Source organism: Colletotrichum destructivum, chromosome 2 (genome assembly GCF_034447905.1).
Source record: "Colletotrichum destructivum chromosome 2, complete sequence".
Lineage (NCBI taxonomy): Eukaryota > Fungi > Ascomycota > Sordariomycetes > Glomerellales > Glomerellaceae > Colletotrichum > Colletotrichum destructivum.
This window is the reverse complement of record NC_085897.1, coordinates 3,127,402-3,138,313: the sequence shown is the minus strand read 5'-3', so window position 1 is coordinate 3,138,313 and position 10,912 is coordinate 3,127,402. Positions and strand designations below refer to the sequence as shown.

General features: G+C 59.5%; 3 protein-coding genes across 3 annotated transcripts; 2 read left to right on the top strand and 1 right to left on the bottom strand.

Annotated features, from left to right (window-relative positions):
- The first annotated feature begins 147 nt into the window (after positions 1-147).
- On the top strand, positions 148-2,036 carry CDEST_03185 (Putative mannosyltransferase 1, CMT1). Its single transcript, XM_062919344.1, has 2 exons — positions 148-1,134; positions 1,239-2,036. Exons 1-2 carry the CDS (start codon positions 541-543, stop codon positions 1,908-1,910), a joined length of 1,266 nt encoding a protein of 421 aa, XP_062775395.1. The 5' UTR covers positions 148-540; the 3' UTR covers positions 1,911-2,036.
- A 114-nt stretch (positions 2,037-2,150) lies between these two features.
- Positions 2,151-5,227, bottom strand: CDEST_03184 (uncharacterized protein; the record flags this gene model as incomplete). Its single annotated transcript, XM_062919343.1, has 1 exon — positions 2,151-5,227. Exon 1 carries the CDS (start codon positions 5,106-5,108, stop codon positions 2,151-2,153), a length of 2,958 nt encoding a protein of 985 aa, XP_062775394.1. The 5' UTR covers positions 5,109-5,227.
- Position 5,228: 1 nt separating this feature from the next.
- On the top strand, positions 5,229-7,285 carry CDEST_03183 (uncharacterized protein). The gene has a single exon (XM_062919342.1). It carries the CDS (start codon positions 6,238-6,240, stop codon positions 7,282-7,284), a length of 1,047 nt encoding a protein of 348 aa, XP_062775393.1. The 5' UTR covers positions 5,229-6,237; the 3' UTR covers position 7,285.
- The last annotated feature ends 3,627 nt before the right edge of the window (positions 7,286-10,912 follow it).

Genomic DNA, 10,912 nt, shown 5'->3' with positions numbered 1-10,912 from the left:
ATCACTCGTGTCAGTCGGGCGATGTGTCCAAGGGGGGGGGAGGGATGTGCCCTGTAGCTTGAAGCAGCCAATAGCTGTGCCCCTAAAATGGACCCTGTTCGCCCCATCTTCCAACGACACCGGTTCCCTTAATGGCTGCCTAGAAAGGTAAGGTAGGTATGGGGGTCCAGGTCGGGGACCTCTCCAGCCTCTAGGAGTCCAGGTGCAACCCCCCGTCCCGCTGCCGAGACCGATATAATCGTATTTCTGGGACAGCTAACGGCAAACGGGTCTCGTTGGCAGCTTTTGCTTGACTTGGCCGGTACAAGAGAGAGTGAGGTGAGGTCGGTTAACGGGCGATGACATGCCCGACTGGCACATTCCCGACTTCTTCAATGGCGCTTGCTGCAAAAAGGTTTCGTTTGTTGACTTTGTTCGTGTATACCTACCATCACGGCTGATCAGTCACCGCCATTACTCAACCGACTCTGTGTTCCGAGTCCGCGGAGCGAGCTCGAGATCACCCACGAAATCTACCCCCCCCCTCTTTCGCCCTTTCTAATGGGCCTCTTCAACGGCCTGCGCCTCAGCGCGCGACGCCTCCTCCGCTCGCGCGGTCTCCGCAACCTCGTTCTTGTCTTCGCCGTGTACACCTTCCTCGACGCCCTGCGCGTGCAGCGCATCGTGACGGGGGCACTGCGGCACGATCCGACCCGGCCGCGGCGCACCGAGCGGGTGTACATCGCCGGCATGCACTACAACGACGCGGCTCTGATTCGGGAACACTGGGCGGGCGCGGTGCTGGCTCTCGTCGACGCACTGGGGCGGGATAACGTGTTCGTGAGCGTGTACGAGAGTGGGAGCTGGGACGACAGCAAGGCGGCGCTGCGGGCGCTCGACGAGGAGCTCGAGAGGAGAGGGGTGCGGCGGAACATCGTGCTAGACGACAGATCGCACCTCGAGGAGGTCGAGGCGGTGCCCGCCGATGGTGAGGAGAGGGAGGGCTGGATCCGGACGGCGAGGGGCCGGAGGGAGATGAGGCGGATCCCCTTCCTTGCGAGGTTGAGGAACCTGACGCTAAAGGACCTATGGGCGCGGGGGGAGGAGGGCGAGGTTTTTGACAAGGTGATATTCCTCAACGATGTTGTGTTTACGGTAGGCCTCTCTCTTTTCTTTGTCTCTCTCGTCTAGGTGGTGGTCATGACTATGGCAGAAGTAGTGAGGCAGGGACACACGGACTGACGCATCATCGCACGCAGACCGAAGACGTCCTCGCCCTGCTCGACACCAACAACGGCCTCTACGCCGCGGCGTGCTCGCTTGACTTCTCGCACCCGCCGTCCTACTACGACACGTTCGCGCTGCGGGACTCGGATGGGCAGGCGCACCTGATGCAGACGTGGCCGTACTTCCGGTCGCGGCGGAGCAGGGAGGCGATGACGGCATACTCGGACGCCGTGCCCGTGCGGAGCTGCTGGAACGGCATCGTGGCGATGCCCGCCGCGCCATTCCTGGCGGCGTCCCGGGAGAAAGGCGGCCGGGGAAGGTTGGCGTTCCGCGCCGTGCCCGACTCGCTGGCCGAGGAGAAGCACCTCGAGGCGAGCGAGTGCTGCCTGATCCACGTCGACAACCCGCTGTCGGAGAGCCTCGGGGTGTACCTGAACCCGAGGGTGCGGGTCGGGTACTCGCCCGAGGCGTACGCGGCGACGCACCCGGAGCGCGACAGCTGGCTCTCGGTCTGGAGGATCATCGTCGGAGGCTGGGAGGCCGGTATCAGGCGGTGGCTCACGAGCGACGCCATCAAGGAGTGGGTCGTCAAGAGGAGGATAAGGGAGTGGGAGGCCGAGGGGGAGGGGAGGCGGGAGAGGGGGGTCGAATGTCTGATCAACGAGGGTCAGGTCCTCGTGTACAACGGGTGGGCGCACGTGTGACGAGATCGGATGAAAGATACCGTCTTCTTCTAGATGTGTGTACGGGTATACGTGTAAAAGTTGAGATGGAAAACGTTAACCTTGGATTACAATGTAGCGCTTGTTGATACACGTTGCCCCCTCCCACCTTCGTTTCCCCCCCTTCTATCCATGCCACGCCTTTCGAGAAAAAAACTAACTTGGAAGGAAAACAAGAGAAAAAACGAAAGGGAAACATGAAACAAAATAAAAATCAAGAATCTACTCGCTCAACGTGCCCCCGAGGTCCACGCCCCAGCTCGTCCTGTCCCCCGGCGCGAGCCGGAAGTCGTCGACGCCGAACCCCATGTCCTGCATGAACACCCGCACCGCCGGGTCCCCGAGCGCGTCCGCGTCGACGACCACCGACGCCGCTGCCCCGAGCTCGTAGGAATGCTGTATCCAGGGGCTCGTTGGGGCGACCTCCTCATCCTCGCCGGCCTGACCGTCTCGTGTCGAGGACAGAGGACGGACGTGATGAAGCAGAGCCTCGAGGTCCTGCGTGCGATGGGACGCCACCAGCGGCGACACGTCGCCTCGCTGGTGGTCCCAGCCGTGATCACCGGTGGTCGCCTCGGGGGATAGGGGGCTTACGATGTACGGCACGTCGTCGTCGATGGCGTGCTCGGCGGCCTCGCTATCCCGGGCAACCGATTCCCCATTGTGCCCTCCGATCTCGTCGTCATCCGTCTCGTCGTCCCCATCATCCCCGTTCACGTCCACGCAGTTCCTCAGCCCGCTCCCCTTCCCGACCACCACCCTCCTCTCGCATCCCGGGCTCTTCAGGGGCGGCTCGTCCGGGTCTGCCAGCAGGTCCAGAAGCGCGCCCTCCTCGTCGAGCAGGTTACAATCCCTCGCGACGCACAGCGCGCCGCTCTCGGCCGCCTCAATGAGCCGGCCGCCCAGTCCGCGCGTGACCAACTTGGGCACGTCGTTCATCTGCAGCACGTCGAGCAGCGACACGCCGTGACGATGCAGGCTGTGCAGCTGGGCGGAGGTGAGGCAGCCCTTCCTCTGGGCGTCGGCGGTGCGCAGCTTGCGGAACATGGGCAGCGCCGTCGAGGGGCGAAGACTGCGGCCCGGCGACGAAAACGACGGCGGCGGGGGCGTCTGTGGGAAGTCGACGACGGCGAGCATGTCGACGATGGCGCCGGCGGACCAGCGTACGGAGCGGACGGCCTGCAGGAGGCGGGTGTATTCGCGGCGGCGCGGGTGCTGAGGGTAGTTCTCGGCGAAGGACGGGTGCGCCGGCAGCGGGGGCGGGAGAATCGGCTCGACGAGGTCGTTGGCCTGTTCGACAGGGTTGGTAGAGGGGGATGGGATGCAGTGGAGGATGAGGTAGCGGAGGATGTTTGCGTTGCGGGCGAGGTGGTCCTGGAGGACGTCGAAGGGGGTCGTGGGAGGGAGGGAGAGACCGCGGGCGATGGTGGCGAGAGGCGCGGCGGCGGATGGGTGGTAGGGGAGCCAAGGGGGGAGGAGGAGGAGGAGGACGTCGTTTTCGTAGGTCGAAGGGAGGGAAGGGATTGGGTCTGAGGAGGCGGTGGCGGCGTAGATGTCGAGGAGGTCGTCGATGTCTTGTTCCTCCTCGCAGGAGAGAGGGGAGAACTCCGACGACGCCGGGGAGGCGAAGTCGGGACCGTGAGAAAGCGAACTGGAGGAGGGTCCATCATTAGCGGATGAGGGGCATTCTACGTGGTTGTAAGAGACGGGGCTTTGTATTTCACGTCTCGGTCTCAGCCAGTCGTAGTGGTCGTCGTCGTCGTCGTCTTCCGTGCTGGACTGGAGGAAGGCGCTCGAGTTGTTGATGATGGTGCTCATCGAGGGGCTCTGCCCTGCCGAAACGTCTTCTTCCGGAAGTGGGCTGTCTTCTATTCCCGTTGAGGATACTGTAGGAGAGAACTCGTGGTCAAGGGGCGAACGATATTGCAGGGAGTCCTTTCGAGCAGGGAAGTGCTGGGTTTTGACCGTGATCGTCCGTATTGTCCTTTCGTCTGTCCAGTGTCCGTCTGGTTCTGCAGAGAAGTGGTCGACGGTGGAACGAAGCGACCACTCGTCGTCATCGTACCAACCTAGCCCAGTGGCAGGACGAGGAATTCCATAGCCCGTCGGTTCGTGGGGAGACTTGTTCTCCTCGTTTATCTGCCAGCCTTCGAAATCCTCCGTCGCGGGACGGTACATGTCCAACCCGTCCCGCATCGATTCCTCGGCACTCGCCTGACCACCTCCAACTATCATTTCAGCAGAGTCGTATGGGCTCTCCAGGAGCCTATCCATTGACTTCGGACTCTCGTCCAAGGAGGTGCCCGTCCCTGTGCCATCCCCGTGGTGCCCGTGAACAGGGGAAGCATCACCCCCCCCGTGCGTCGAGGGGATCCCGACTTCGGCAACCATCTTCCCAAATTCAGGGAAGAGCAGGCTCGGCAGACGAGGGACTTTTTTTTCTGTTCTCACCAGGCTCTCTCGCCACATACTCGACCTACGCTCCGCATCAGCACCGTCCGCGTTCCCGTCAAGCGTCCGCAAGTCCTCCCAGTGCCCCAAAGGATTTACCTCTTTCGCCCCGCCACGCCCCTCTCCCGGTTCCACGTCGGTGTACCGTCTGCGGCGGTCGTGGTGATATCGATCGTCTTCGTCACCGTGGCGCCGCTCCTTCTGCCACCGCCACCACTGCTTCTGCTGCTGCTGTTGCTGCTGTTGCTGCTGCTCCCGCGCAGCCGTCTTCTCTTCCCCCCGCCTCCGAGCAACGGAAACGGCCCTCGCCCAGAAGTTCGAATCCGCTTCGCTCCCCTCGCTTCTCAGACGACGTTCAGCCTCCTCCTGCCGCCGGCGCAGCGCGACGAGGGCGCGGGAGGACTCACCTCGGAGTATCGCTTCGGTCTCCTCGACACCGTGGGTCTGGACTTTGAACGGGCTGGTCGGGCACTCTTGTCGTTCTTGACGATGATGATGATGGCAGTGGTGCTCATCCATGGACGGGGTAGAAGGCGGCGACGGGAACGTCTCGTCATAGGGGGTGGAACGGGACGAGGGAAACGACTGGTGTCCGTCGCTGGGGGAGTAGCGCAGCGTCGTTGTCGTGGCGCGGCCGACAGGCGTGAGCCGAAGCGGTTCGAGCGAGTGTTCGGGCGCCTGGGTTCGGCGGGACGTCCAACGTCCCAAGGATGGCCATGAGAGACCCATTCTTTGCTTGGGTGTTTGTATGTCGTTGGTGTTTTATGACAAGAGTAGGAATAGGAAGAGAGGCCAGAGGAGTCAAGGAGAAAATCCGAGTCGACAGTCACTTGGGAGAGGGCGGCCGGACTTCTTTTGATTCATACACGCTCAAAGACTGGAGTTTCTATGTATGTCGTTCCCTTGTTCCAAACCTCAAGGCAAGCACCTCTTGAGGAACCAGGGCGATGACCCGCCCCTTGCTCACGAAGCAAAGGAAGCCTGAGTTTGTGGCCTGAAAGGGACACGGGCTGTCGTGGGATCTGGCCGCTTCCCCTTACCCGAGAAAGCATCTTCGACCAGGCACCTAGACCCACGTAGGCTGTGGGTTTGAAACACGTCCACAACGACATTATGAGATACTGTTTTGTTCTCTTTGCCATATTCTCCATTGGCCCTGAAAGAGTGACGAAACGCATGTTCTGCTGATGTTCTGAGGCCCGGGGGAAATATTTTGGCTGGCTTGCTGTCGTACCCAGCCCCCCAAGGGATGGAGGCTCCGCAAACAAAACGCCCGGGCGTCGACGAGCAGCCTTTTTGACACGGAGAGGCGAAGGGAGTCTGATATTGTGACACCTGCTCATCGTCGTTCCCCGTCGATAACTCATCGCAATACCGCTTTGGAGCTTCGATCCTTCGCCCGGCGAACAGCGTAGAGCGTATGACAGACAGGCGAACCTGTTAGAAACGAACTCGATCTCCCTCAGGACTTTACCAGCTGCATCCATTTGGGGTGTTCCGTAGTACGCCTTGCTGTTCGCTGAGAGCCATAAGGGGAAGACGCAGGGCTGAACAATGCGGTCGTACACCACCTCCGATGCTTCTGCAGAACAAACTGCATTGTCGATGTCGCCCCTCTCCCAGAGATCGCCGAACAGAGTACGAGATCCGGGACACAAGGTATCGTTCACCCGTCCCGGCGAGGTTTCTCATACGCGCTATAATACTCAACCTCGTCTTCGCAGTCACCAGGGCGTCCCCAACACAGTCAGTCAAACGAAACAAACACAGCCGTGACCTACTTTTCCTACTTTTGCAACCATAAACAAACTCGAACAGAGTCAAGAGAAAAACTAACAAAGTCCGACCGTGAGCAAAGATGTGCTGGAGAAAGCAAACCATCTACACGGGCTGCCGGCACAGCGAGGTCGAAGAAATCGCCTGCGACGACCAGAAGAAGAGTCAGAGGCGATACGGCTACCCGGCGACGTCCATGAGCCAGTACCAATCATACCAAGAGGAGCAGCGGCAAGAGCAGCAGCACCAGAAAAGCTCCTGGCTGGCCCTCATCTGCCCCTGCTTCTCCCTCACCTGCACGTCCCCGAGCAAGGAGAAATGCCGCCTCAAGCCCATCCTCGATCCCCTCAACGGCAAGTGTCCCCAGTGTCTCAAGAAGAAAGCTGACGCAGCAGTGCTTAGCGACTTGGGTGTCAACTCGCCGCAGCGGCTGGAGGAGACCACCCCGACCGCCTCCAAGCGGCAAGGCTTCATCGGCAACGGGCACTTGCCCGTCCAAGGACGCCCGGGGTTTCATGCTGCTTACGGTGTCACAGAACCACAAGGGAGTCCATATCGGGAAGGCTCCGCACCGTCGAGGAGCCGGCGCGATGGCGTGGTACCGACGGTGGCCGGCCGTGGCGATGCGACGCCCGAAGCTTCTCGGAACCGGCCGCCGCTTTGGGTAAACGCTCGGTACGAGGAGGTTGCGCGGCAGGAACGGCTCCGCCGGCAGCAGCAGGATGCCCAACTTCGGGAGCAACAGCACAAACATGCGCAGCAAGAGCCAGCGCATCGTGATGTACACAAGAGCCAGGATCAAGGGCCAAGTGGTTCTTCTACGTCAGACCCTGAGGGATGCGCGTTCGACGAGCTCGGCGGGCCCGGAGGTTCGACTGCGCACCTCGTCTCTCGGCCGCTGCAAACCTCCAAGACCAAGGAGAACCAGAATGAGACAACGAAGGCGAAGCCCCTCGGCCGCAGCACTGCCAGAGTGAGGAGGAGTCCGCAACTGAGCGTCGTTACGGAGGAGCGAACCAGCAGGGATGATCACGCCGTGGGCTTGGATTACATTACGGAGATCTCATTGGACGAGTTGTTTGACGAGGTCGAGGAGATGTGGCAAATGGCCCCCAACCAGCTGCGATAGTCAGGATGCAGCCGGCCGTGGCTGAAGGGGGACGACCCCAACGCCGACAGTCAGAGGAGTGCGTCGAGCAACACCATAGATAGATAGAGAGAAATACATTCGATCCACGAATCCCTGTCGGACCTAGTTCGCCCCCAAAGGAACTGGACCATGTCCAAGGGGTGCCGCCACCCCAAACAGAGGTTTGGGTTTAACGGGGGGGGAGCTCTTTGGGAATCTGACGTGCATGGGTTGGGAACGACGCGATTCCCAAAGGGCCAAGCCGAGAGAAACAAGCTCAGGGCAGAAGGGGGAAACATCGATGCTGCCAACTTTGGCTCCTTGACACGACGAGATTAGTGCCGTGACGATGCAGATTCGTGGCCTCTGTTTCGACCCAATTGAGGACAGGTTGCGTTTGCCAAGCTCTTGTTGCTCCTGTGTCAGGTGGGACGAATGTCGTCCGCAAAAGGCGTGTGTGATGTGGGTGTGCCGCGTCTTGTGTCTGTTCTAGGAACACAGTGTACGTGTCGCATTTGTCCGACAAAGAGACGGAAATGCTGATGCCTTGCGGCAACGCGGTTGAATGTCTGGGACGAGGTGGCCGCAACTTGCTAGAGATCGGCGGAGCGGAGCTTGGTGATAGGCTGCCCAATTCCCGCTGAGTTGATTGGTGAGAGGGGGGATCCATAGGGCTGACTGGGCAGACAGACAGCCAAGGCCGGGATCGCTGATTCGTGGTTGAGTACGTGTCATCCAAGATGGGCTTCGTGAACCAATGGACTGCAGTAAAGGTTGCGTCCTGCGTCTTGCGTCCTGCGTTCTGCGTTCTGCGTCCTGCGTTCTGCGGCGCCATGACTCCTTAGGCCCCGGAATACAGGGGACGAGATTCGGGGAACAGAGGAGTGGTGACGAAGAGGCCAAGTTGAGGTAGCTGGAACGCCATCTAGTCGGCAGACGGACAGTGGCCGAGCACCGACTCTGAGTCAAAAAGCTAGCTTGCTTTTTGAGTTTCGTGCTTCCTCAGTCTATCGGCAATTAAGCTTGGATTGACCCGAGTCGAACTCGCTGGAGTGACTACAACACGTCAGCCCTACGTGTGGAGAGAGCGACAGAAAGCGACAGAGAGAGAAGGGGGAGGGGGGGAGAGACAAGGAGGGTTGACATTGTAGGATGGCAGTACCTAGTGTACAGAGTACACTACGGGTGCTTGGAGGTGGTGAGCATTCGTAATTGGTTGACGAGGTCATTTGAGTGTGTTCTTGCGAGTAGAGGTGCATCCATCATGCGATGTTCCTTGCGCCAAAGTCCCGTGCAGCACGAAATAGACACGGCAGAGTACGAATACCAGCGGGTGGTGAGTCGTAATGTGGTGTGCGCGACGGCGCAATCTAGTGCCGTCAGTTCTGTCATAGCAGAGCGCCAAGCGTCAAACGACGCAAGCTGGGTGACGAGTCAAGACACAAACATCCATATGGCCCATGTTGTCCATGTTCGTGTCCCAGACCGCCAGCATTCCGAATGGGGGAATGCGAACGGCCATCTGCGTGAAGCTGCGGAATCGCCAGACAGACATTGAGTGTTTTTTTCTTTCTCTTTCAGTCCGACTCCATCGAGGAGATGGCACGGTGCTGTTCCGGTCGGTGCAACCCCCCAATCAGCGCGTGCTCTGTGCCGAACGTCATTCGGCTGACCTAGGACCGGGCTGGTGGACTCTGTTTTACTAATCGGATCGAGGCCCGTAAGAGTGCGAGCTTATGGCGACAAGAGCGCCCGCTGGCCGTCCCGATCCCTGCTAATCGGGCGGTCAAATGACCTGCCGGCCGGACGAAAATGCCGAGCTTTGTCGAGGACCGGAAGTCGCGGAGCGGCCATTTCGGGGTTTCTCTCTCTCTTTTTGATGGTCCATGACGCTGGACCAGCCCAGCCCAGCCCCCAACCGATGCCCGAGACCTCGCACCTCGCCCCGTCATCAATGAACTCCACGGCCCACGGATCACGGACCAGGAGTTGATGGAGACAACTGATATCATCATATCAGCGGGCGACAAACGGCAAGGGTGCCAAAGACGTGATTGGCCAACTTCCGCAGCGTCGGTGGCTTCATCGACGGCTAATGTTGGTCTCAATTCGCAAATGGAGCCGCTGGCTAGTTTGAGTAGTTGTTGTCAAGGGGGGTGTCTTGTCGCGAACTTGGAAGCATGGCTACGACCCTGAGGGCCCCGCGGAGGAGGCTGAGGGCTCTGTGTGAGCGGAATTGAGGAGCCAATTGTTCGCTTGGGTTGTCGGACCCGGACCCAGACTCTCTTTCTTAGCGACCAGGACTCTCCCAGGTTGGCGGAGAAGGAAACGATCCAGTGGACACTGGATGGACTTGGCGGGTGGAGTTTGATGGACGGCATCTAGTTTGGGACTTTGGTTGTGATGGGCTGATTTCCGACGGGGGTAAGCGAGTGCGGCCAAATTGAGTCTAATCCCACGCGCGCTATCCGTAAGGGAAAAGGTACCGTGCATGAGGCCCCTGTCACCCTACTGTGAGCGGCCTCAAAGCCTCAGTATACTAGCAGAGTGGCAGCAGGAAAGCCGTGTGCAAGTGTGCAATGCAGTGCTGTGCAGCGCAGCGGGATGCTATACCGCGCCATGTTGATATGACACCTGAAAGCTTAGCCATGCATACACGTTTCCAGTCACTCGTATCTCTATGTCAATGTGCAGTGCAATGCGTGTAATGAATGGGCTTGACGACGTCGTGGTGCCAAGTTGTGTCCTGGGAATTTCCAGTTAGCAACGGTGTGAGATGAAGATGGCCGGTCAGTCCACTCCAGCTCATCTTCTGGCTGAAACTCGATCGAACCTTGCGATACAACGCCATCCACGATTCCAGCCCTCTCGTTGACTCCATCTGGGCGGTGACGCTGCGCAAGGGACGAGAATCCGTAAGGGCCCTACGGACGGATAGCGCACCCTGCTCTCGCGGACTGCTCTCTCTGCTCTCTGAGCACACCAACCTGGCCCTGGCTCTGCTCGTTGCTCTGGGGCCCTGGGCCCGTCGAGATTTATGAGCCGGAAAGAAGGCAGCCGTCAATTCGATAAGCCATTCCGGCGTCGGGTATCCGTACAGAGAGTGGTTCGTGATGAGTTGTGTTTTCCCATCCCTGGTCACCAGGCATGAAGCATTCAAGGACCAAAGCATTCGTCTGACTCTGGTACAGCGCGCGTCGGCGGGTGCCGCAGAGTGACTGCGAGAAACCTGACAAACGTGTCTACAATCTGTACGGCAGCGGTGATTCAAGACATTGACCGGGTTGCATTGCATCGATGTGCTGACGATGTCGTTGATAGCAGGTCGCAATGGGAAGTGACACTCCTCAAGACATCGTTCCTCCTGGTTTCGGGGTTGTCGTACGCTGTCGTGTAGTGGTGTATCGTCCAGCAAACAAGCTGAAGGTTGACGCCGCTAGATCGAGTTCAGTGGCAGAGGAGTGTAATGTTTTAGGTACCTATCAGAGTACGGAGTACACGGTACGTTGAGTACCTTAGCCAGGGTCTGTAAGGGGTTGTTGGTACTAATTGTGTACCTTGTTGGTTCATTCGGGGCTATGCTCACGGCTATTGCTGTCCACCGCTCTGCAGTTTGACCAGCCTGCCA